The sequence below is a fragment of the Dermacentor andersoni genome, chromosome 3 (genome assembly GCF_023375885.2).
Source record: "Dermacentor andersoni chromosome 3, qqDerAnde1_hic_scaffold, whole genome shotgun sequence".
Classification (NCBI taxonomy): domain Eukaryota; kingdom Metazoa; phylum Arthropoda; class Arachnida; order Ixodida; family Ixodidae; genus Dermacentor; species Dermacentor andersoni.
Genome location: NC_092816.1, coordinates 138,286,988 through 138,313,315, shown reverse-complemented (window position 1 = coordinate 138,313,315; position 26,328 = coordinate 138,286,988). Strand labels below are relative to the sequence as shown.

The window sequence follows — 26,328 nt, the reverse complement described above, 5'->3', positions numbered from 1 at the left end:
AACGGCACACCTCGAGGAAGAAGAGAGGACCGGTCCCCCTCCCCCTCCCCCATAGAGCACCCCTTTTCTGCCGCAAGGCTTGGCCTATTAAACGCAGAAATAAAGACGTATTAAAAAAAAAATAACGGCACGAGAAAGTCTGAAGGCACAAGCACGATGATTAGACAAATTCATTCACTATTCTTCATTTCAATGGCAGCAGAAAAAATTGCAGCTAGTGTTTCCACGATAGTAATTTTTCGCAGCAATTTCTGCGGACAGGATCGATTATCGCTTGTCTCGGCAGCAGCCGCCGTAGTCAGCGGCGACGCCGCCAGGCGAAGGCAACACTGTTGCCTGCAACTTGTTCGCAGCAGATGCCTCGTCGAGCAGCTCGTTCCTCTGGTTAGCGGTGAGCACGACCATAGACGACGAGCAAAACTCATCGGTGTGTGGCTCATCGCGACCGCGTCGGTTGACAAAGCGGTTGAAGCAGGAGCGCTCGATGTTCGAGAAAGGTTTCTCGCAGGCCAGGTAGAAGGCCCAGCCGAACAGGTAGCTGAGCACGGCGTTACCCAGGAAGCCACGGACCTGTACGTGCGAGTGAAGAAAGGTGCCGTTACGAGATCTCGCTTAATCTTGCTTTAATTTTACTGAAATCATCAATAAATGTTGCGCTTGACGAAAAACAAAGAAAAAAGTTATTGTGCTTTTTCGGTGAGCGAAGGGGAACTATCAGTCATATTTCCAGTTTATAGTGCAGTGAATTTATAGACTCTTGTGAACGCCGTATTGGTGGCGAGGCTTACCACATTCTCGTATTTCTCGAGTTTTTCAATCAGCAGTAAAATTTCACAGAACTGTCGCTTACCTTCATATTCCAAATCACGACACAGACGTGCCAGCTAATTATTTAACTGATGATGTTGTGATTGAAAATACACAGCTTCAACTTCTGTAATACTTCCGACGTGAGGCTGCAATAAAATGTAAATAAATAAAAGAAGTGCTTTGCACCGCGAAAGACACTGTATATAGTCATTGTCTCCTGCCACGATTGGGCAGTGGAGTCAGCGAACTTTGATTCGCTCCCGCATTGCTGCAATGAACCGCTTCAGCTTGGTGAAGCTCTCAGTATATAGGCCCACTGGACAGACCAGCTGTGACGCCATTGCGTGACATGTTTGACGAAAAATGCCTAGTTGTAAAGCGACAGTTGCTGGATGCCGCTTGACCACAGGCTACGACGACGGGATCAATAAACTCCTGGAAGAGTTCACGTTACGACCGCTGCTAGACTGCCGAGCCGACCTTCAAGTGAACCAGTTGATTGCAGGGTCATTGAATGAGCCGATGTCTGTCAACTGAGGCTAGTTTCAGCCCTCCTATCTCTGGGGCAGTGAACCGTATGTGCTCTGGACCATTTGCCAGAATGTCCAACGCAACTAATTAAACTAGAAAAAAAATAGTTGATTGAAGCAAATTCATTAGTTTGGAACAAAATTTATCCGCCACTCAGTATTGTTACGTATCTTTACTAATTCATGTTTGATAATTTTTTTTTATTTCTTTATCATCCTGCCTTTCACACCGCTAACTGGTCGCGAATCCAGCCCTCCGGCCAAAAAGTTTGAAGATACCTTCTATAGAACAAGGTCGCCTGTGGATGGACAAGGGGCACCTAGTGATCACGCCTAGAAATTTTACAGGTCCCCATTTCTGAGATGTGAAGCACCATAAATAAGCGAGTACCAGGCCCGGGGACATCTCTAGCCATTAGAAAAACCGGTAGGTTTTAAGTGGCACTGGGAACAGAACCCAGTACCCCTCGCATACGAGGAGGATGCTTTACGCTCAGTGCTGTCACCACTGAAGTGTCGGCATGTCTCAGAAATGTATGGTCCCTCATGGCCCGCCCGTCTTTGGATCCGCCAGGGCTCGTAACAAGCCAGAACTATAGCTGCTAATATGACAACGAGGAGTGGCCGTATTTTCCTGCAATAGTATCTTTGTTCGGTAGTGACGTGTGGCAAATTGACTTACTTTAGAGATATCGTCGTTACGACGTCTTCGCAGAACAGTGCCTATACGCCTCGTGCACCGCCTATAGAGGCGCCACTGAAAGTCACCTAGCGGACCCTTCCAACAGTACACGCGGGAGCAGTAGCAGACGACAACCCTTTGCAGCAAGGATGGCTGAAGTTCGCGGCTGCGGTTTCAGGCTGCTTCTTCTGCGGTGACAGCTGTAGGGAAGATGCTGACCTCTGTGCGAGCGGGTATGAACACGATGTTACCGCTGTTTGGGATAACATGCATGGTCCTCATACCTGCAAGGTGTGTCCCGCAGACAAACGCCATGAACCCCATTTACATGACGTGGAGCTCATGTTCACTAGCCGATAAATTTTGCTGAGTGATGCGATCTCTCGATGGTTTTTTTTATTCTGCCCTTGCCGCAATGCTGCTTCTGTACCTGAATAATAAGCACCCGTCGTTAGTGCAGACTTATATCAAACAAATCCGCACGGTGCAATCTCTGCATATGCCATTGTGATTTTTCTGCCGATGAATACATCTGACATCACCGAATAAGCGCAGTCGAAGTCGCCTCAAGAAGAGTAATTGCCAATTTATTGATGGAAACGCGTACACTAGCCAACGAAGTCACCAAACACACGGGATAATAAAAGCGCGTGTTAGTGCTGTACCGCCGATGCAATTCTGTTGCATACGCCGATGAACTAGCGTTCCCGCTGCAGTTTGTGCAATTTTAACTTCCCCAAGGGAGCTGCTTGGAAACGTACAAAGCTAAAAACTGACTAACTTTTCAGTACTTTTTTGTATTACTAGAGAGAGGTGCTACATGATATATGTAAAGGCAGAGCAGCGCCAGTCAAAGTAGATGAGCGCTGGCGGCAAGGCCCGGTTTAGTCGTCTGCAGCGTAAGTATAAGAAAGAATTCAGTTGAGTACAAATCTCACATGCAAGAAGTGGAAGTGCACACAGATCAGTTCAGTATACGTAAGGACGAGATAGAACCGGACCTTCTCGAGGAGCGATGGCTAAGCGCTCTGACTAGCTCAGAACTACACGACCAATTATGGGCTATCCAGCGGGCCCGGGCAGCGGTGGAAAGGCTATGCCTCACCGCACACAATGCCCGGGTGGCCTGAGCCCGGGCTGGCAACCTCGCAGGTCCTTTTTCCATTAAAGTTTTTTCCGTCCGTCCGAAGGGACTACGTTGTGAAACAAACAAATCACTCGGCGTGTTAGGCTTGCTTAGGTAGCATCGAGGTGTGATGGCTTCCCAAACGTGACGCGAACTTTTCAGCGAGAAATGGAACAAAAATACCATATGCAGCAGCTATTAGCAATTCTCGCCCTGAACTACCTATTTTCTAAACACATTTCCAAAAACGCAAACAATATCTAAGATGCCCTCGGGCGAAAAGAATAAAGCTGTTAAAGAAGCACTTCCTTGGTATCATTCCGATAGGACACAGCGTGATTTATACCCTTTACAAACAAGGCAGGGTGAAAACTTCGCAGCTCAAAAGAATCGACAAGAGTTATGCATGGAGCAACTAGCAACAGTTAAACATGTGCAAAGCCACGCATAAAATAGATGTAAAAACATGATGTGCGCGACAGCTGGTGCGAGGATTTACCGCGCCACATGAAACCAACAATTTCAGTTCTTGCAAACTTCAGTAGCTTTAACATACAATGCAATGCGCTCGTGCAGTCGTGCTGCCTAGCTAGCGCAACGCGGCAAAGAAGCGGAAAACAATATAACCGGCAAACAGCATTCCGAACTTTAGCGAAATGCCTTTAAACCTCATGCTGCACTGCAGACGAACTTCGTTGCTCACGCGTCTAACTACGATCGAGTGGAAAAAAACACCGACGAGACAAAGGAAAGGATGAGAACAAGAAATTTCCCTTCGAAGCGACGATCCATTTTTGCTACCGTTGCTCCCGCTGATGAGGCTTTGCCGGGAATGATTAGAACCGTATCCCCGGCACGTTTTCACCGGTATTTGAGCCCCCACCCTGCAACAATTCTTCGACATTCCCTGAAGCTTTGGCCACCCCACACGTGCGAATGGTGTTGCCTATCTTGCTCTGAAAACGTGAATAAGACAGAGAAGCACGATCAACGACGCAACAAACTGCGGCGCGCGCCAGGCTCCTCTCCCGCGTGTTCTGTGCAAGGCCGCCACCAGTGGCGCGTCCGTCGGCGTGCACGGCGCCTATACGTCCATACAAGGCGCAGCAATAATTGTGCGGACACAAACCACCGAATCGGTCAACAGCACGTAAATGGCGAGACTAATGTCGTAGAAGCTGAGATAAACGTCGTATTCCGTTTATTATGAACGAAACCAGCGGTGCAAGATGAGTGGTAAAGTGAGAATGCGGAGGATTGCAGAGTTTTAGTTTGTAATTTGGACTTACAAGAAACCAATGTGCGACGTAGATCCTTTCACGTGCCATTCCAGGCGAAGCGACCAGCACGGAGAAATGAACGAGGTAGACGGAAAAGGTCAGCCGGCCAAGTGGCACGAAAGCCTCCCACGCAAGGAAACGGTTGACCGGACCTGCACAAGTGAAAACACCAGAGACAGTTACACGCAGCTATTTCACGAGGTTGTGAAAGAAATATCTGTAACGTCGACCTCTTAGTTGTTTATCGTTATTCTAATTAGGTTCTGGACAGACCCATGTAGAGGTCATCGCTTTTACTAGCATCTCTAGAGAGTTACACGTCAGATAATACATGCTTTATTGCTTGATGCCATAACCACACGCAAAGTCGGGAAAAATGCTGACATTGTTGTACTAATGCCGAAGGAAAGTCCGGCAAGCTTGGGCGACTTTGAAGAAAAGCGAAAGAATGGTGGCGACACGGCCCCAGGTTCTCATTCCACCTCACCGTGGTGTCGCGAATTTTAAAAGCGTCTGCATTTGTAAAAGTAATTGTTTATCAGCAATAAAAAAAAGACTACATTGCATTTTAAAGAAACCAGAGACTTAGCAAGTGTTGAGAACATTTCTTGTCCCAAAACGGCCGAAATATGAGACAATGCCTCGAAATTGCCGACGTCACACAAACGTACCAGTGTCGATGTTATGACGTAAATAAGAAAAAAGAAAGTTTTGCACTCACTTTCGACACCACAGATCAATATTATCCTGCCTAACGAACAAATAAATAGTTCTAAAAGAATAATTTAGTTGTCTAAAATGGTTTACCCCTGCGTCTTGTGTCCCTTTGAAGCGGTAAAAGGAAAGTTCCAAACGCTAATTTCATAACCTTCGCGAATAAATGTTTAAAATGAGTGTGTGAAGTAAATATAGGAAGCAAATATTCAAGAAATGTGTAGCACTAAATGAAGTGCTTAAAGTTCGCATCCCAACAACCCATTCTTCCGTAAGCACGGCGCCTCGTGTCAGCTTTGTGAAAAAGAGTGTTCTCCACATTTTTCCCCAGCACTGTTCCGTTCACCTTTTTTTAAATTTTAGCCAGCGTAAATCCTAAGGACCGAACGTTTAGGACCGAGCGCCGCCTAGTCGCAGAGATCAAATGACGGGTCGACTATTCGATTCATCGGAGAGAGGAGCAGCAAAACGAACGGCGACCGGGACAGTTGGCTTGCGAAGGCTAGGCTGCCTGCCGTCGTGCTCTCTCATATTGTCGAAGACAACCTAAGAAAGTAGTGGCAAATACATCTATGCCCAGCTCGTTGGTTATTTACATACAGACGCGCCAGCCAATTATGCGCGATAAATTTCGCTATATCACGTTGGAGGCGCGAACTACTCTCAATATCGACATCTATTGGTGACTGTTTCATGCGATACCAGCGCATTAAAAAGTGGACACAAAGTGAAGACGCACACACAAAAAAGCGTTTGTGGTGCCAGCCGGCGCCGTCACTTAGCGTCCCGTTTATATTGCACTCATAACGTGAATCAAGAATTTAGTAATCAACTAGCCCGTCTCAAAGCATCGGGAACTGTGTCTTGAAGCACGGAAGCAGCGAGGGCAGCCGCAGTGCGGTTTGGTGGCCGAAGCTTTTAGTACCGCGGAATAATGTAATGATTCTATTTTAATGCCACACCTTTTCAAGCTTCGTCAGTGGTCCGAGCGCCACCTTACCCACTTTATCAACAGGATCGGCTGGTCAGGAACGGTGGATAAATGAGAAAGGAATTAATCGAGCTAAAATAATCACTACATCATACCAGCTCTGAAGTGTTGTCACAGAGCGTAGGTTATATCATTCCGCAATGACCTGAGACATTGCACTACCGTTGCTGAAGCGTGTTTGTAAAAGAGAGAACCTACTATTTTCGACAGCTTAACCTCCGCTTCTCCCGAGTCTGTTACTCGAACGCGAAAAAGGAGGCTAACCAGCATGCCCCGACGCGCAGGCGTACAGGACCCAGCTGATGCCCGATGCGAAGAGCGTGCGGTGAAGCCCGTTGTACAGCACCACGTCAGCGCCAACAGGGGGTTCTCCTTTCTGCCACTTGAAGGCACCGAACACTCCGTACACGCAGGCTGCCGTTGAGAACGACCACATGGTCAGCTGCGCCACCTGCAAACGAACATTTTTGGGGGGGAAGTTGGGCCAGCCAGGCGCTTTTCCTTTTTTCCTCATCAGACCTTGTACTTTCGACATGTTCTGATAAATAAACTGAAACGAGCACATGATGCAGTGGCTCTTCTGCTACCTTAGTAACTGTGATGTGACCAGACCTGTTTAACTTTAATGTTTCTCAACAATACTTTCTCTTTAATTATACATGTCTTAATTACTTCTTGTGATGGCCACATTTACATTCTTTTTCTTTTTTGAGCGACACGTAGATAAAGCTTCATAACTTTTCCTGCTGAGCTCGTGCTTGTGGCTTCGAGAGCAACAGTTCTAGTGTATGTCTTTTTCTGCGTTAATCTCCCTTCCAGTCTTGTACCTACACTCCACTGCCTAATGCTTCGGAACTGCAGTTTAACAGAGTTTGATGCAACAGTTTAATTTTGTGGAAGTAAATATGTTGTGCGACTGAAAACGCCACTGAATATTACCTCCCAACAAATTCTTCGAGTCAACAACATGGAGCAGTGCTCGCAGTCAAAGTATTTAAACAATGACTTGCACACTCTTATCTTATCTTACCTGAAAAATTGCCCTCTAACACTTTGTGTTTTCGCTGCAGTAAAGCTCTTATACTCCTCCCAATGCCGCAACCGAAATGCAAAACAAAAAAAAAGAACAGTATTCGGACAAGGCATGTCATTACAATTTATATTCATGTGGGTTTCTCTGCTCCTAAATGGCATATGCAGGCTAAGATGCACTGTACCTATATTGTTTGCACTTTATTTCTGTTTACAGCGCTCTTGTCCTGCATTTTACTCGTAAGCTTTTGTCTGATTTCGTCGCTCTCACTTTATTTCATTGACGGGTCGTTTCAGTCAGTCGTTATAATGATCTTTGCATATCCTGACAACTTTAGCTTGTCGAGGAAAGCTGGAAGAAACAGTTCTTTCAGTCAATTCGATCACTAACGCGCGTCCTTGGCAACACAAGGGCCTCTTTTTGTTGCGGATGATCACAACAAATTTATCTCAACGTGATTAGGAAGGATATCATAAAGGCTACTAGCTTTGAAAGTGGTAGCTTTAAAAACCAAACAGACATGCTTTCAACACCATCCCTAGCATCACATGAAGCAGGCATCCAATGCATGCCCCAAACTGTGCCCTGTCAGCCTTACCCCGGACATCACCGATTAAAAAGTTGTCCTTATTACGATATTAGTAGTAATACGAGGTATTTTACTGCGTTGTCATCCACATTGCTTGGCCTTCTTTCTGCTTTGGTTTAATAAAGAAAAAGCTGTGCAACAGGTTATTTTGTTATTTTTATTTATTTCTACATACTACAACTCCATAGGAGGGGCAATGGCAGAAGCTTGGAAAAGAGACTGCAGAAGTTCAACGGAAAAAAAACCTAAGGACGCCCACGGAAAGGGTTGTAACCGACCGAAAAGTTGCGAAAGCAAAGAAAAAAAAAACACACTCTCCAACAACGAACAAATACTATAACAAATATAAACCGTAATTAAAGACAACACGTCTCATTGCAACAAGTGCTGCTGAAGACTCATTTAATGGAAGTGAGCGAATGATTCAGGTTTTGGAGTTCCAACGGTCTTCTTATGTGCGAAGAAAGAAACTTAGGTGTCCTTTTCCATGTAGCAGAAATTTTCACAAGAACCACGCCTAGAGAGCGATATTCCAAAAGAACCTACTCTTGGGCAAGTCGGTGTCTAGGCTTACTATACATGTTGTTCTAGGCGCTAAGCACGGAGCACCAAACGAGGAAACACAAAAAATGAAAGACACAAAGAAGTCCCAATTAGCAACTGTTTAGAGCAGACCCATATACGGAAGGAAGAAGACATCCATGCGCGCACGTTAGAGAAAGCGTGACGTAGGTAGAAACACAGCGTCACGAAAACTGCAGCTCAGGAAAGTACAATTCCGAAGAAAACAACGTGACAGACGTGTCGCTGACGTAAGCTGACCCATCCTTTCTGATATGAAAAGCTTTCAATAATTCCCTCACAGTTTCACCCTGCGGGGGAGGAGGGGGGGGAACTGTTCTCTGCCGACTTCTGTGATTTCCTTTGCTCGCGCTCGACGCGCCAAAGCGTAACCGCATAATATAAGCAACACACAGGTACACTTTTACAGTACATGCCTTGTCAGCACCCTGCAGGATTGTTGCACAATACTTGAGAAACAAGTTGCCGTCGTGGAAACATATAGTACAGGCCAATGCAAGTATTTGCAGTATACCCCTGATTTACACCTTAACAAATACACACAGATAATCAGACTAACACCGTAGAGAAACCTCACGTACACAAGCGCGAACTACCAACCCGCTTAATATGGCAATTCGGTTCCGCGGAAATGCGCAAGGCTGAGATACATTTAAGAAAACGTAAAAGCAGTGTTCACCAAAGAATAGTGTATAGGATGCCACACGGTTAGGAATTCAACGCAGGAACACAAGACAGACAGGAGCAGAAGCTGAGGCGTGCAACGCTGTGCGCGTCTGCTTCTGCTCATGTTCATTTCTTCTGACTGCGCTCTACGTCTGATCATAAACGAACACTTTCCGCTCTATCGCATTCCCGAGAAACTCCCGCGAGTTCCCTTTGTTGTTTCTGGCGGTTACCCGGAAGGATTATAATATTTTCCTTTCATACCAGATCACTTGTAGTTACGTGAGGTTTCGCTATTGGGGCGTACTCCCTTTTTGTAAGTTCACCATAACAGCGGAAAAAAAGAAAACAAGAAGAAAAAGAAAACAGGAGTATATGTTTCGCCAAATAGCCCAATGTCAGAATATACCAGTCGTCGAAATTCCAAACTGACCGCTCACACGAAATTTCTATCCGGCGTCAAGCCTCAGTCTGCCAACGCCCGCACGAGAGATTAGCTTATCTCCCGTCTCATCTGTAACGAGGAACGTCTTCATTATCTCTGCTCGTTGCAGCACACTCACCCTTCCGATGCGCACGCTTCGGAATCTGACGAAAGCGAATCCCGCCAGGGCTCCGGCGACGTACGATCCGACGTGCGGGTAGGGTCGTTGATGAACCAGGTCAAGAGCCTGCATCATCTTCCTGCGAGTGAGCCACGATAACTTTGTTAACAGCGTGCGACTTTCTCATCTATACGCTTGCGTGTCGGCCACCGCGTGAAGCATTAGCAACCGTTAGCGAACTTCGGCATAACGTTAGCAAACGTGCGATGCATGAAATCGTCTCAACTTTGTACTCGATCCTTGCAACGTGTTCGTGATTTCTATTGTGAGCTTTGTTCTCGAAATCATCCATTATATCTAAGTTCATGGCAACGATAAGCTTAGATTATTAGCCTTCCCAAATGGTAGCGGCTTCTGACTCAGCGTCAAGTTCTTTTCAATCAGTAGATTGAAAGCAACAGCAGATAATCTAATTGATGTTTCTGCTTTACGGTGAATGATAGGCCTGTCACTTACGAAACGTCGCCACCCGAGCTGACACGCGAAGGTCCAATCTGCGCTTTATGCGTGAAGTAGGCGATGAAGGCGTTGCAGCCGATCGACACCGACACCATGGCAGCGATGCCCAGCCGTGCGTTTCTAGATAGCACCGGGCAAAACAAACAAAAAAGCGGTAAAAGTATTAAATGCCAACGGCTCTTCAGAGAACACAATATTAACGCTACCTAACAACCTTACATATTACGATATCAAACGGCAGCGTTAGAATAGGCAGGTTAGCGTAATATTAGAATAAGCCTACTAGCACTTCATTGGTCAGCCAATCGGACAGCAACAGAATTTGCTTCTGGTTATTTCAATGTGGCTAATATCCCAATTGTTACGAACACGAGTGTTTCTCTCATTAGCTGAATGTGTTTATTGTCCTTCTTGTTATGACATTACGTTGCGATTTGCCTTTTTCGTAACGTACACTTTGCGGTACGTTTTACCGTGGAGCTGTATATGTCTACCCTCCTGCGCATTTTTCAATGTCTGTGCCTCAAACTTCCCGCGCCCTCTATGAGGAAGCAAGGCAAACCAGTAACGCATGTGCTGACACCTGTAGTAGCGAGAGGAAAGCTAAGGAGCCACCTAATACAGTTTCATACAATAATTACTTGAAAGAAACCTGGCGCTAGTGCCTACGGGAGCTGCAATCGGTGCGGTTCAGCCAAGGAGGTTAAACATGTTTTTTTTTTTTTTTTAGTTCTCTTTGGGTGCAGCTAAGGAGGTTTAAAAAAATTTGGAGGACGCTTAAGCTTCGCCTTTAAGAGTGGAGCGCGATAGCACTCAACGTTCTTTGACTGCTCCTGACATTTCCCGGCAACTGCAGCTTATATAACCGCAATGATTACCAGGAAACGTGGGCCGCGAACGCTAAGCACGAAGGCGAGCTTTCTGGTAGAAACCCGGCCTCTTGCGTGGGCCTTGAATGCGCGTGGGCCGCGAATGCGCGTGGGCGAGTGCCATCTGGATGGTGTTGCTGCAAGTAACCGAGCTCGGCGCGCCACTTTATACATGGTAGAAACGCTAGGGAAGGGGCTTATGTTTGAGTTTCCGCGCAAGAAAAATACGTTTTCTCGTATATTGAAATTACAGTTCGACGCTATCAAGTCAGTATGTTATGTGTAAGTCGTATTTTACAATTTTTTTGGCGCATTTTACTTTCAGAAATTCAACTAGTTCAGTAACGTCTTCGCACTACACGGAGAGCTTGCATGGTTGGGTATGAGTCATTCGGAATGCTTTTTCGTTCGAAGACAGTCAATGCTGGGTTTGGCACACGGTGCCCCTTTACGCTATCGCGTTAAAGATTGCTGTTGTGGAAATCATGTCCAGAAGGTGAAACCGCACCGCTGCCATCTTAGGAGGGGCACGATAATACAGCATATCTAGCTTATGGTGAACAAGCGCTTTTGTCCCACTTATCACGAGTTAGTGATGGTTTATTTTACGAGACAGACACTTATCTACGTGTATCTTTGTATTACTGGCTTTATTTATGAAATCTGCATATTCTGGCAAACTTTATTGGAGATAACGTCATCAATACCCAGTCGAAGTCAAAATCCAGCTTTTATTTTCTGATTAGCCTATAGCGTTACAATAACAAAGCCAAATCCCTTAATCTGTGAGTGAACATCACCCGACAAGGCTCTATTTCAGAGATGAAGGAGGGGCAAGCATTGGCTTCACATCTCTTGGTAAGGTGCTACGGGACCTTTCACCACTCAAGCAATGTCTTTTTAAACCTCCTTGGGTACAGCCAGAATTATGGGAAGTGCATCGATTTGCCTAAACTTCGTCCTTATGGCTTTAAACGTCTCTTCGACTTTGTAAGTTTGTAATTTTCAATAAAATGTTGTGTAACGAATAATTTAATGACCATCATTAAAATTATTCGCAGGCACGATTCAAGCGCAGTACCTCTAGCACAGAAGCCCGACATTGAAACCACTGCGCCACGGATGCTTTTTTTTTTTCTTAATTGCATCGCTTGACACAGAGTTTACGAGCTCAGAAGAACAGAATAACAAGACTACGCCACGGATGCATACATCGACAACCGGCATAGAACGCCTTTATGAATTTCTTGCGGGCAAGCCAGTATCTTGAGACCCTTGGGGCGTTTCACTTTCGACACCTCGACAAGTTGAGCCGCTATTAGCAGCGATTGTGCGTGTTCGCAAAGTATTCTACAGACGCGGAAGGGAAAAGCCCCGAAATTAGTAAAGTTTTACACTCAGTTGAGTGATTTGTCTTGTTTGCAGCTGCGTGGCAGCCCCCATTCACTGAATCAAATGGCTGCAATGTTGTTGTTTTTTTTTTTTTTGTCCACAGACGTCAACGATTTATAACATACAATCCGAGCACGCACCAGCATGTGCATGTTTCGCCACATAATCAAGCACAGGGAACATTCCACCAAAGAAACCTTGCAATGAAATGTATTGACGCGTGCCCGTTAGTCGATTGTTGTTCGACCACGTTGAGAAACGCAACCCTACCCCCCGACGCAGAGCACACGGGCAGCCGCGCAGCTACGTTTATTTCATCAAGGTGTCGGCACATTACAGTCACCAATAAACGCGTATAGCGGTGTTGGCTTCTACACGAGTACGGCCTACACGGTGTAGCCGTTCACTGCAGTAAAAAGGTGTTGGTTATTTGGTGACTTTGACGCACTGCACTCGCGGCATTTCGTGGTGAAAAGTGACTTAAACGGAGGTAAGTGCCCCGAAGCGCTGAATATACTCGATGCGACTGAGAAACGGCTAGCCACGTGACTCGAAAACTGATATAGACGTCTGAAAAATATGTGCTCGTCACTCACATGGACAGTAGGATGCAGAGAATGGACACGAGGGTGAAGATCTGCATGTCACACGCCACGTACCACAGGTGGCCGGAGCACTGCGTAAAAGACGAGTTAGGTGCTCAGTTTTCAGAGACAGCTATTCTTCCGTAGCATGCAGTGCAGCCCTGCGCAAACTGCACAGCGGCGCGTTGAGTTATAGGTTGGTTTGCCAATCAGGTTTAATTATTCGTTTATTCGTTTGTTTGCTTGTTCATTCGTATGTTCGTATTTTTGATGCTTGTTTGTTTCTTCACTTTCACATCTCAAAGCAGCATTTCGGCTATGAGGACCGGCAAGTACAAGGAATGGCTCTCAGCGCTCACTCATTTTCGCGATACGCACAGCGCTGATATCGTCTGGCGCCAAAACAGTTTCCACACACACACACACACACACACACACACACACACACACACACACACACACACACATACACACACACACACACACACACACACACATATATATATATATATATATATATATATATATATATATATATATATATATATATATATATATATATATATATATATATATATATATCCTCAAAACGTGTTTATATATTAATAGGCGTCCTTCGTTGCCTCCCACTGCGTGAAGAATAGTATTTTGCGAAAGGTATTGTGAAGGTGACAAGAGTTAAATGAAATGTATACAGCAATAGCAAGACATCTGTACAAGTCGGGCGTCACACAAGCAAGATAGCTAAAGAGACACTCGCGAAGGTGTCCCTGCAAAATTTATGTATTGTTGTCTTAGTCGTAATGCCGAGCACTTGTTTGTCATTGCACTTAGTCGCTCCGTCATAATATTAACTGGAATGATCTTATGCAAAGTCAGACACTTCGTTACCTCACATCTTAGGTAGCTCAGAACTGTCTTCTTGGGGGAATCCTGAAAATGATGCGTTGTAAGTCGTGTCGCGAAAGGCCTTGAGTTTGGCAATCTTACAGTGAAGCTGGTATTACGATCATATAGACGAGGTGCCAGAATTTCCACTCCAAACATTCTCTCCAAATATTGACGAAAATGTAGAAGTACAATCGTTCAATCTAACGCAATTATAGTTGGAGGGGATATGGTGCATGCCTAGGCTTATGTGTGGGGAATGTTAGAAGTGCGTAGTCAATCAGGAGTTTCTGAGGAATTGGAAAAAAGATGTGATAATTGAGCTATGAAGCTCTACAGGGCGTTCATCAATTTTCGCAAATATTTATGACTATGCTAATCACCTCGCAAGTTTAATTTTGCGTAATCATCTTGATTTCTTTGGCATACTGTCAAATTTTTCCATGGTGTTTATTTCAACAGGCCCATGAGAAGAACCTAAAGTGGGCACGTTGAGGCGTTGCACTACTGCGTGACGTTACAGATTATGAAATTCAGCACTCATCTACTACTATTATAATTACAATGCTTCCTTAAAGCTTTGAAAATGTCCATTTCAGTCACGAATTATAATATACTGCTGATAAATGCATCAAAGTTACATTATTTTATTCCAAGGCACTACAAACTTCACTGAAGGAAAGTCAAGGCAGCAGGATGATGGTTTTCATTCCCCCTGACAAAAAAGTGCAGTTTCTCCGCAGAACATCTGCAGACCGTGTGCAAATTTCCTGCCATCCCTTGTAAACCTACGCCCCCCCCCCCCCCCCCCCCCCCCCACCCGCAACTACCGATTGGTGCTGTTTCTTTCTGCAAAAATATCGCAGTACGTGCACGGTAGTGTGGATGCCATGTAAGACTATCTCTAAGCTCCCATAAATATAGACAGCAGCTACGGAGGCAAAGCTTTCTTCCAAGCGTCGCTTTTTTCCCACATCAATTGGCACAGCTTTTTGCTCTATTCCGCGGTCGCAATTGCCTGCAATTAAACGACGCGCCATAAGGTGACTTTAGACGGGCACAGCCAGCACGAATGAAGAGCAGACGCACGCCATACTTTGGACATTCCAAAGCGTAAGTGACAGTAAGCGCACAATGCGGACGTGCGTGAGCCAGTTGTTGTAGTGCAGGAGCACGGCAGGCCAGCTCTGGTAGCAGTTGGCAACCTTGCCCGGCAACCACTGGTCGGCAGCGGGGCCACGCACCACCAAGGGCAACAGGAACACCACACCCAGCAGGAACGCCGTCGGCACGGTCAACCTGCTGACCCGTAGGACAAGATTAATACACGACGCGGGCACGCATTTACGCAATAAGGGAATAGTACACACGACCCAGGCAGGACCATTAAAATAATGATAAAGTTCACTATCATCTGGATCGCGCTAATGTTATAGCATTGTTACGACGTCGTTCTCATGGACATTGCTAATATGTCAGCGAGATTCTTTTTCCTACTGCAACAAACACTGTGATAAACAAGGTTACATCATGCATGATTAACTGTGGAAATGGAACGTCGCTGAAGCCAACGTTTCTACAGGGGTACTTGCCTTCGTCAGGGCCATTTTCCTGGGAACCTCTCTCATCATGCACGAGCACTGAACAAAAAATGCAGAGAAAGAAAGGAACGCTTATGCACCTGATGTAGCGTCGTATCTCAGCCGTGAAGAAAACTATTATTCTTGAACGCATGTCCTTGAGTTTGGGATACATCTGGTACACTAGAAGGAACCCACTGAAAAGGAAGAGTAAGAAGACAAAACATTGGTGTCTTTCCAGAACAACGTCGTGTTAACAGCCATGACCACGCATAGTTTTTGTAAATGCAAGGTTTGGAAGGGAGCTCAAGGAAACTACTAACTCAGATGGCAGAGCACACTTATAGCATTGCGAATAGGCTATATTTTTAGCAGCTGTGTAGACAGAGGCTTGGTAAGCCATAAAAGATGAAAAACAATTCGCCAGACGCACTTAAGAGTGCTTACGGGTGGAAATACCAAAGCATTGTACCGTTTGTAGACCTCGGAACGCCATGAACGCGCTCATGTTATGCAATCATGACGTGGCGCCACCTCCTCCCCATTGGCTGCGCCATCACGTGCCCAGTGACGCACGCACTAGGCAGACGTTTGGTCAGCCAGAGCCGTGAAGCCACCATGGCGTCGGGAAGCATGCTCGTCTCACTTGTCGGAAGCCCATGTTAGATTACCACCCAGGCTGAAATTTACCAAGCTTTCTTTTCGAAGCCATTGATTTACTTTGTTTACAAGAACCTCGCTGAGAAATATGACGCCAAAACGAGAATTTTTCACGTGTTTTTTACTGTTTGCGCCATCGGCCATTTTTAGTACCGTCGCTCGGTGGCGACGCCGACGACACCGAATTTTTGCGTAATGAGGTATACAATGATTTCGCATTAAAAAAAAGAAAGCGGTGGTGACGACATCTAGCAGTTCCCGGCTCTATCGTTGACTTATAGTAGGTTCCACTGGTCGATCTGGAGCGGTGTGCAGAATCCACAAGGGAGCAACAAAACCCGGCACATTGTGGCCCAATGCAAATCCACCAGCGATATATGAACAGGTTCCGTCAGCGAGCGCAGCGGAAGTTCGGGTCGGCATCCTTCCGCCATATCGCATTTTCACTTCAGCCTTCAGCTGAAAACAGCCGAACCACCCTGCCAATCCGGACATGACGGAAATGCCTGGTAAGAGTTCTGGTGAAATTCGTCTCAGCTCGGTGGATCAACAAGGAACACTCTGTCGCAGAGCAGGTTGATCGGAGTCGACCAGTGGAATTTCATGTGTAAAAATAAAAGAAGAAAAAAAAAACGTGCGCCAGATAGACTTGTGGAATTCACCATTAGTGTCTGCTCGGCTTGAGTTATATAGTTAGCCGTAAAACTGACTGCATTGCATCCATCAGTAAGTAAAGAACAAAGCTGGCAACTTTTTTAAAAAGAGCGACGTCAATAAGCGAAAAACAGCGGTATTTGCGACATAAACCTGACGTCATCGGTGCCGCTGCCATGGCACGATGCTAAAAATTGAGAAACTTTGCCTTCATCCGCTCTGTTAATGACCAAGCATTTTACACCAAATACATAGGCACGGCGTTTTCAACAATGTATGCATGAGCCAACGTCTATTTAGTGTTTCTATTTAGCATACCTCACCTGAGAACGAAGAAGGTTTCGACACTAGGGTAGGCGTTCGCGATAATGCAAAAGAAAAATTCATGCGTCATCTCGAACATTCCAAGACCTCTTCCTGAAAACAGAAGAAAAAGCAAAGAGCGCAATGAGGGAAATGATTGCCGTTCTGCGCAATTATACACATTCGGCGGTGAGTGGCGTCAAAAGTGGGAAGCCGGGAGGGGGGTAGAAGACAAATGAAAAAGAAATGGCCTCGGGTATCATCATGCCGTATGATGTAACGCGAAAAACATATGTTTGGTTAAAATGAACCGGCCATTGATTTTTAGACCAAGATTTATCGAACGCCGATCCGCGTCGTGGCCCTCTGACACTCTTGTTTATCGTAGCAACACTTTGACTTGGGCGAGTTCGTCTATCTTGATGGTGTAGTGAAGCAGCACCAAAGGACAAGGAAAACACGTGAAACAAGGTTCACAGAGTGAGAGCTGAATGTCAACTAAATTTTATAGGAAGGGTATCGGTCATTTCCATACTTGACTGCCACAAGAAAACAATGAACCGTAAGAAGCATACATACAAGAGTACACTGGTAGCTACCTTGTGTCTATAGAGGGCTGGATTTCATTTTCAGACTGGACAAGTGGTGGCTTGATGATACGCCTATATTCAGCTTTTCGTGTATTTGTATTTTTATTTGTTCACTTTCCGTTGCCTTTGTTTCTTTCTAGGCCCTTCTAATAAAATTTACTTATTAGTCAGCGCCATGGTCTAGTGCTTGCTTTCCGTGTTGTCTTAGTTCCTTTGTCATCAGCATGCTCAATATACCATCTGCTTTTTATGGTTGAAGGTACGTCTGACTTGCGAGCGGACGCACCGAGGATATGCGGGTCCAGTATGTTGTAACTGTGTCCCAAGATGACCCACAGGGCGGTGAAGAATCGCAACCCGTTCAGGCACTTGAGGCACTCGTGCTCGGGTGGCGTCTCCTTGAGCAGTGATTCCGTGTTCCTTACGGCAGAAAACGCCTTCAACGTGTCCGCCCAGAATCCTGCGGGACGCGATTGAATGTTATGTGAAACATATACTAGGCGACAGTCGGAGAATTCAATACACAAGATCCATCCACTAAAGGAACCTGTACCTGCTTTTGTGCCCACGCGCTTCAAGACATAGTTCCCGAGTGACTCCGGTATTGAAAGAAGCTCGTTTCCGCCGCGACGTCCAGAAAATGAGCAAATCTCATGGCCTGCCGCATTTATACAGATTCTCTTTGAGGTGGATCATCATCTGTGCCCGAAATTATATGTGAGTGATGTGTGCCGCGTGTGCCAGCGGAAGAGGGCCACCCTGACGCACATCCTATGGGATTGCACCAAGTTCCCCAATGAGGCTACGACAAGTACAACGATTCCGCCGCGACTCGCGTCTGCGGCGGAATGCTACGACCACGAAAGCCAAACCTGGGCCGTCCAGCAGGTCTCAGCGGCTCTTGAAAGACAAAAGCCGAGCTAAACCGACGGAACGTTGCCCCTCAGGGCGACCGACCGCGGGAGTAAGACTCGCTGGAGTTGAGTAGAGACCACCCGCTGAGAAGACGTCAGGGCCTGCGTCACGGCGCCATTTAGTAATGGTGTCGTTCTGCAGGCGACTACATGAAGTTGTTTCTCTCTCTCTCTCTCTCTTGAAGTGGATAGCGGTATTTGCCATTGAACTCTTGCCTCCAATTATGAGCAACGCAATATTTTCTCGACATGGAACAGAATTATTAAATGTCATTGTCACATCTACTTCATGGTCATTTTATTATCATACCTACGTGCGGGTGCCGCGCGCTATATATGTCTGTGTAAGGTGCGTGGTTCGGTCAATGTGCGGCAGCAGTAAAATGACACAGCTGACTAGAACAGCCATGTATTCGTTTACCTTGATGCGCACTATAGTGAAATTACTGCACTTTCTCGATTTGAATCTGCTCGCAGTCTGCTCTTAATCCTGTAGGTGAAAGGGGCCGTGAACACTCTTCTGTCAGATCATAGAGTGACCTCACTATTCAAGGGCGTCTCTCGCGAACCTCATGCCACCAATTTTTTTTTAATCTTTCAACTATAAGTAGAGTTATCGCACCGACACCCGGCTTTCCCTCTCATTTTGTCTTCGATCGCACGCTGGAAGCTACGTAGCGGGGAGCACCGGCCAAAAGTTGAGCGTCGCGGGGGCGTAAGGGCTCGTTGCGGCACGCCGTCCCTGCCGCGGTAGGCTACACTGCGCAGCACGCCACTGTCATTTCGGAGGCCACGCGCAGCAGGCGCAGTTACGTGCAGTGCAAAGATGACATGATTTTTCTGCCTTTTTTGAGATAGCAGACATCGCTAGTTCTTTCTTCATTTATTTAACTCAAAATGAACAATTATGTATTACCTTGAATGCTCTCGAGATCACGAGATCAGGCAATCAGGCGAGATCAGGCGTCTTAAAGCACTGTTTGTTCCCGTCCTAATGATGCACCACCCAGCCCCGCTTAGCACACTCCTGCAGCTCCGATTATTCTTGCACATCACCAACGCTCTGCGACGATAATGAAATGGTCGATTTGTTGCTTTTCAGATTTGATATGCGTTATGGCTGCAACTAACGATCATTAGGACGGGAACAAACCGTGATTTAAGACGTCCCGTCTTAAAGCGCTGTTTGTTCCCGTCGTGGTAGCGCGGCAGACAAGGAGCTGACTAACAACCGATGCTTTATTGCGCGGAATGCAATGTATGGGAAAAGCAGATTTGAAGGATTTCATTGTAAAATTATGCAGATTCAACCCACATGTTGGAATCTGAGAAGTGAAGCGGTGAAGTAATTTAATGTCACGCAAATGATTATATTCTGCAGAGCGTTTCGCACCACAGCGAATACCTGTCTCCTAGCGGAGACAGCAAGGCGCGGTGACCCCAACCGCGCGACGCTGTATCAAAATGTCGGCGTGGCTACGAGGTCGGGCCGATACTGGAGCGGGGTAAACAGTCATTTGCTCGGCGAAGGATGAACCAAGCAGATAGATGCATCAAACCGCAAACCCCAGAATGGACCATTTCGGAAAGTTGCGCACGCCCCCTACGCGACCGCCGCAAAGCACGCTGGGAATTGTGAGCGATCTTGGCGGGCAGGATCCGGCGCAGGAGCGGTGCGACATGGACGTCGCGCAACAGCAGGTAAAAAGAAACTTTCTTTTTGAGTGCTAGTAATACTTTTGTTGCATGTTTGCGCCGCGCAAGTGATCTTTACATTGCCGTACAACTTTCTTGTGGTTATGCAGCCGACGCTACGAGCGCGAAGCGAGTATTTTCGCACGTGAAGCGCGCACATGTGCCAGTGTCTCGCGCTCGGAGCTTGCGTTGCATAGCAACACCTTTCTCAGCGTTTTATAGCTATGCTACTGAAAGCACGAGCGCGATCCTACGGCTGGCAGGCGTGTTTTGCTGGTGAGCACGCGCTAACAGTGCACTTATTTACTAGTCGCCCGTCGCAAACCTTCGAAGTTTGTGCGGCTGTTCCGGCGGCAGGCGTAGTACGTAGCGTACAGTACATTCGTGTTTGTTGCAACAGTGCGACACCCTCTTGTGAAAATGTATGCGCTGTATTTCAGCAAAATACCTCGTTATCGAGCACTGCCCATTCAGTCTTTTGGTTACAGCATGCTATTTAATCTACGGACAAGTCTGAAACAAGTATATCGTCGAAAGGAACGGACAGCGCATACGTTCAATGTACATCTCGCAAGAAATAAGTAGCTGAGTTGGCGCTTAGCTTGTGCCAGCGCATTTTCTTGCCTATAGTGTTGTTTGAATAGCACGCAGCAAGTACGAAGCAGAACCAACAAGCTCTTGTATTAGTACTGCTACATTCTGTGTATATATCTGAGCATAGCATTGCGGTACAGATAGCAGTTGCTGTTTGTTTGACAGCTCGTACTATCTCGGTCGCGGTGTACATTACTTACTACCGTGGAGTGCAGATAGACGCACCCAAATTATGAACATGCCTCGGTGTCTACAAGTAACGCGAATGCGGTCTAAAAAAACTGCGGCGGATGTTTTGGCTAACCTGAAAAGTATTGAACGCGCCAGTACCTTGTACTAGGGCGGCCTCAGAGTTTTAAGTTAGCTAGTGGCTTACGGAGCCCGTCCTTGTGCAACATTCTCCACGACCGCGCGTAGTGAACGAAACGCGTTCAGCGTTGCTTTTCAAGCATGCTTGCCACAAGTGACCAAGACACAATGAATGAATACTCTTTTATTTCAAGATCGCATTGATGATCCCATGATCAGCTGTGTATGCTTCCATGCTCTGTTTATATGTGGAGTGCCGAAGAAAACATTTTGACGCTTGCTTATACACATGTTGCAGGTACCACTACGAGCCATTCAAAATGCACTTCCTCTTCAAGCAAGGTTGCCGAAAGGACCATGGACAAAGCAGTTGAAAGACGTGCCGGATGGTTTCTCGGAGCAAGAAATCTTGGCACATCAGAATGCACATGGTGCTCAGAAGCATACTGTAAGCGGATACAGGATGTTTAAAGCAGATAAGGTTCACAATGTTCTTATTTGCAAGGCTGACAGTTCCACTTTTCTTAAAGCAACCGTGGAGGCATCGTTCTCTTTGGCAAAATTATATAACACTGGTGTTGTGCTCTCCTCAAAGGGAACTGTGGTTGAAGGAACCTGCAACTGCCGGGCTGGAGCTGCAGGTGTTTGTAAACATGTAGTTGCCTTACTATGGTTTGTACTAGACCTGAAGCGCTCTGGGGCAGCCTACGTGCGAGACACACAGTCGTGTACAGACAAACCCAGAGCATGGGGTACTGGGGCTAAGAAGGCCAACATGCACTCACGCGAGTTCTCACAACTACGTTTTGTGAAACATATGCCAATGAAAGCTGGCAGGCATCTGACTCAAGAAACCACAGTTTCTCTGACAGTGACAGAAGACCATATTAAGAGAATGTATCAGACACAGAAAAATATTCCAAACGCCATGCTATGCAAGACGCTGGAGGACAACCACTTTCTGCCCGTACCAGTGAAAAGAGCACTTCACGAGGATGCTCTTAGCCAGATGCCAATCAGGTTACCGGTGCAAGCCCTGTGGGTTGAGCATGTGCCAGCTGGGTATAAGTTCGGCTCCTGTGAGCTTACTTTAGAAGACTCATGGGCCCTTGAGCAAGCGACTAGGATGCAGAGCGGCTCTACAACATGGAGCTTCGAGAGATCCAAGCGCCTGACTGCTTCACACTTCGGAGATGTGGTGTCACGGAAGAAGCCAGCTGACGAGAAGTTTTTCAAGAGGCTGTTTGCGTCTAGCCAGATGCAGACCAAATACATGGCTGATGGTTTAAGGAATGAAGCTGCAGCCATGCAGCGTTACATAGAGAAGAGAGAGGTCCCAGTTAGGATTTACTGTTGTGGGTTGTGCGTCAACCCTGGTGTCCCTGTTCTTGGTGCAACGCCAGACCGTGTTGTAGAGGAGGGAGGAGATTTTGGTCTCCTTGAAGTTAAGACCCTCTCAGCTGCCAAGGAACGGGGTGATGAATTAGAAAATGCTGTGAATACGGCATCCTACCTGAAGAATGGAGTTCTTAAACCGACCCACAAGTACTTTTACCAGGTCCAGGGGCAAATGGCTTTGACTGGACTCTCCTGGTGTGACTTTGTGGTTGATAATGGCACAAACTGCACTCTTCAAAGGATCACTTTTGACAGCTCGCTTTGGATTTCCCAAATGCTGCCACGGCTTCTGGAATGTTTCAAGAACTACCAAGAGCACTGTGCTTGTGTGTGAATTTCAACGACTTATTTAAGTCACATTGGTCTGCAGGACAAAGATGCTCGGACTCATAACATGTTTTGGCATGTGTTCATACTTGCATATATTTGGTTTTTAAATATCTTGTATTGCATTAGTCTCCATGAAGAAATGAAGAAAAGGCTTTGTGTAATATCGTTATGGCCATGCGTATGTGTTGCCACCACCTATTTAAATGTGTGTGCAACTAATCGGTGTGCAAAAAGTAAATGTCAAGCACCACACGTCTTGCTGCCTTGTCATTGAACACATACATAATGCACTCTTAGACCCAGGAATCTGGGCAGCTACATACTTAAACATTTCCTATACTTGATGATGATAGTGACTTCGCATTGGTCTCTGTAAGGAAACCGCATTGAAAGTTGCAAGCAAAATCTTTGCGAAGTGACAAATGTGTTCTCCGTAGTGTAGGTACTCTTGCACTCGGTACGACTTGTAACATACGTGGAGTGAACCAACGAAGGTTTGTGCTTTACAGTAAATCAATGTGCCGTCATAGAGAGTGCCCAAGGCGCACATTCAGCATACTTCATCTCTGCTCTGAGGGGCTAATGCACAAGTTTCGAGCAGCACTGGGCTCACACTGCTTTGACGACCAAGCTCGAACCTGCCGCATCTCGAGTATTGCATACTGATACTGAGTGCGATAGCAGTTATTTATATAAGTTCTTCCTCAAGGATTCCATGCAGGACATTACATGAGAGTTTGTAATAAAGGTCTCAAATTTCATTGCCATGAAATACTCGCACACATATACATTTTTTTTACATATACAGTACACAAACATACAATACATATATATATATATCACAATTTTTTGAAAAATGAGCATGTCACTAACACATGTAAAAATGACAAAGTGAAATTCACTTTACAGATTTCACTCCAAAAAGTTAGGAAAGAAAAACTGTGGTAGAAAAGACAATGGCTGCAAACACCAACTTTCCATCTTGTCTGTGTAGCTCAGCAATGAGACTGGTGATTTGGTTTTTAGTCATGACTCAGATATAGTACTGCCACATTCTATGCTACGATCATTTGCACAACACCGACACAGAAATAAGGCATTGCAGCGCTATGTAGCCTGTACAGTGACTTCAGGCTTACTTCAGCGGAGCAAGAAATGCTGCTCTAGTCTGCTGTACATGAAGTAGTGTACTTTAACGCAAGTTCAATGCCTTGCACTGCAGCAGGGATTCTCAAGCTGCGTTTTGTGGAACTCTTGGGTTTCTTGGAACACTTCCTAGAATCGCCAAGCACCTATATTCGTGTGTGTCTTCATCCGCCTTAGCCAGTTATTTTGGGACTAATGCTCTAGCTGCTTACTGCTATCTCACTATACAGCCAGTCATAACTGAATTTAAGTATTTGTTCAAGTGCTGTGCAGCTTGCGTACTCCTTTTACATATGCCGGCCAACACCTTTTCAAGTCTCGGTCGCAGCGGTCGAATTTCGATGGAGGCAAAATTCTAACGGCCCGTGTACTGTGCGATGTCAGTGCACGTTAAAGAACCCCAGGTGGTCGAAATCTCCGGGGCACCTCACTACGGCGTCCCTCATAGCGTAAGTCGCTTTGGGACGTTAAACCCCCATAAAGCAAATATTTTCAATACAGGCTCCGTGACCGAAGCTGGCCAAAACATAAATGAAACATGTTAGGAGCCGACTCCATTTTAGCCAAATAAGGTTGGTCTTTCTTCAACTGAAAAGGCTAAAAAGTTTGAGCACCCCTGCATTACAGTAGATTATGCACAACGTACAAGACATTAAAAACACCACCATCGCTCATCGGTTTAGAATGGGCTCATGCATGAAATTATTGAGATAGCAACAAATTTTCCATATCTTGTTCAGCTTCTCTGCCATAACATTAGGAAAAACAGCACGGAGTATTCTAAAGTTTTCAACTTCCCTGATGACACGCTCAACATGGATTCGCAAACTGGCTATCTGCCGTGTTGCTAACTCCTCTGCCAGTGACAACTGCGAGCGGCCATTCAACATAGGTGGCATGTTTAATTCAACTCCAAGCTGACGGAGGTCATCTTCAATGAGGAATCCTCTATCCGCCATTACACTGTCCCCTTCCTCGAGCAACTCATACAGGCCACTGTGTCTTGTGATTTCTCGATCAGAAAGTCTTCCAGGAGCAAGATTAGACACGAAAGAAACGAAGCCGTTCGGAGTGATGCCAATGAGCCCTTTTGCGGTGTTGTGTCCTTTATACGCGCTGAAAGTGTCGCTTTGTGTATTGTAGTCAGACGGGTTCTCGATAAAAATTTCTGTGCAGTCCAGTACAATGCGTGTAGATGGGTACAGTTCTTTAAAATTGTCTGGCACGAACAGGTCCACTGTATTACGGGATGGCCACATTGGTATTTGGGTTAGCATTTCAAACAAAAAATTAACCCAAAATGTGTACATAGCACTCACGGTCGACACAGACACTTTCAGGCGATATGCCAAATCCTGTTCCAGTAACCCAACCCTGAGCCTGCAAAGCACTGCAATGAGCTGTTCTTTCATTGTCAGTGCTGGTGGCCTGCCAGCACCCGTTTTCAGCGCCTCGTACATGCCTTCAACATGTTCCACAAACGCATCAAATCTTTTGAAGGAGTTAAACCCCGTATAAAACACGAGTCGTTTCTCATCTGAAACAAAATCGTGAACTTTGGAGACAGGATCTTTAATTTCAGTTTCTCTTTGAGCGCCTCAACTTTCACATCGTGCAACTGAGCCTTCAGATCCTCAACCTCTTTCTGGAGCACAGCTTTGTCTTTGCGGAGCAAGCTATTTTCATGCTCGAGTTTTCCACAGACTTCGAGAAGGTAGTTGACTTTTCTTAGCGTGGCAGCAGATGCGTCTGGAGGCCCCATGGAGTACGAGTGGTCGGCACCTAAAAAAAATGAACTGCTTATTGATTTGCGAACGGTTAGGCCCTGCTTTAATGCAGATTTCAGGGTTTGATATAGTCACTTCAGCCCACAATGTGTGTTCTGAACCTTTGCTCTCGGCTTACATTGATATACAGACAACAAAGAACAAGGATGCCAAAGCCATAGAGCCCAACTCTCTTTCACTCCACTGATCCACCTGTGCAAGCAGCTTACCAACCAGCAAGCCCAGATTAATGCTATCCAGTTATACTCGTAAACCTCATGAGCTGTCTGTGCCCCTCCTGAGCATGCAGTTCGACGACATTGCAGCTTGTGCTACCAGTGTATATTTCCGCCAAATTTGCACTACATTTGGATAGCCTGACTTTTGAGTCATTTTTCCAAACTGGGGTAAAGGGAATAATATCGAGGTGAAAGAAATTAAATGGGTAAGTTTCACAATGGAAGTTTCACTGGTGGAAGAGGTACCACGTTTATCAGAAAACTCGCTGAAGTAATAACACATGGACGGTACAAATCACTGATGACATTTATGTCACACAACACATGAGGTTCTGCCACTCCTAACATGC

The 26,328-nt window shown here is 46.0% G+C and overlaps 2 protein-coding genes across 2 annotated transcripts in view; both read right to left on the bottom strand.

The window, feature by feature from the left end:
• The window catches only part of LOC126525020 (nose resistant to fluoxetine protein 6-like), a 90,481-nt gene that overhangs the window by 1,707 nt on the left and 62,446 nt on the right, over nucleotides 1–26,328 (bottom strand). The window contains exons 6-15 of the mRNA XM_072287300.1: nucleotides 17,874–18,047; nucleotides 17,018–17,111; nucleotides 15,482–15,577; nucleotides 14,934–15,099; nucleotides 12,925–13,004; nucleotides 10,065–10,187; nucleotides 9,567–9,687; nucleotides 6,398–6,584; nucleotides 4,438–4,580; nucleotides 1–570 (exon numbers count right to left, since the gene is read on the bottom strand). The exon at nucleotides 1–570 is cut by the window's left edge and continues 1,707 nt beyond it. Coding sequence (XP_072143401.1) covers nucleotides 268–570; nucleotides 4,438–4,580; nucleotides 6,398–6,584; nucleotides 9,567–9,687; nucleotides 10,065–10,187; nucleotides 12,925–13,004; nucleotides 14,934–15,099; nucleotides 15,482–15,577; nucleotides 17,018–17,111; nucleotides 17,874–18,047 — 1,487 coding nt within the window. The 3' untranslated portion in view covers nucleotides 1–267. The remainder of the gene's footprint in view (nucleotides 571–4,437; nucleotides 4,581–6,397; nucleotides 6,585–9,566; nucleotides 9,688–10,064; nucleotides 10,188–12,924; nucleotides 13,005–14,933; nucleotides 15,100–15,481; nucleotides 15,578–17,017; nucleotides 17,112–17,873; nucleotides 18,048–26,328) is intronic.
• On the bottom strand, nucleotides 24,540–25,514 carry LOC140216297 (uncharacterized; the record flags this gene model as incomplete). Its single annotated transcript, XM_072286685.1, has 1 exon — nucleotides 24,540–25,514. A coding segment is annotated over one exon (870 nt), but the record flags the coding sequence as incomplete, so codon positions are not given.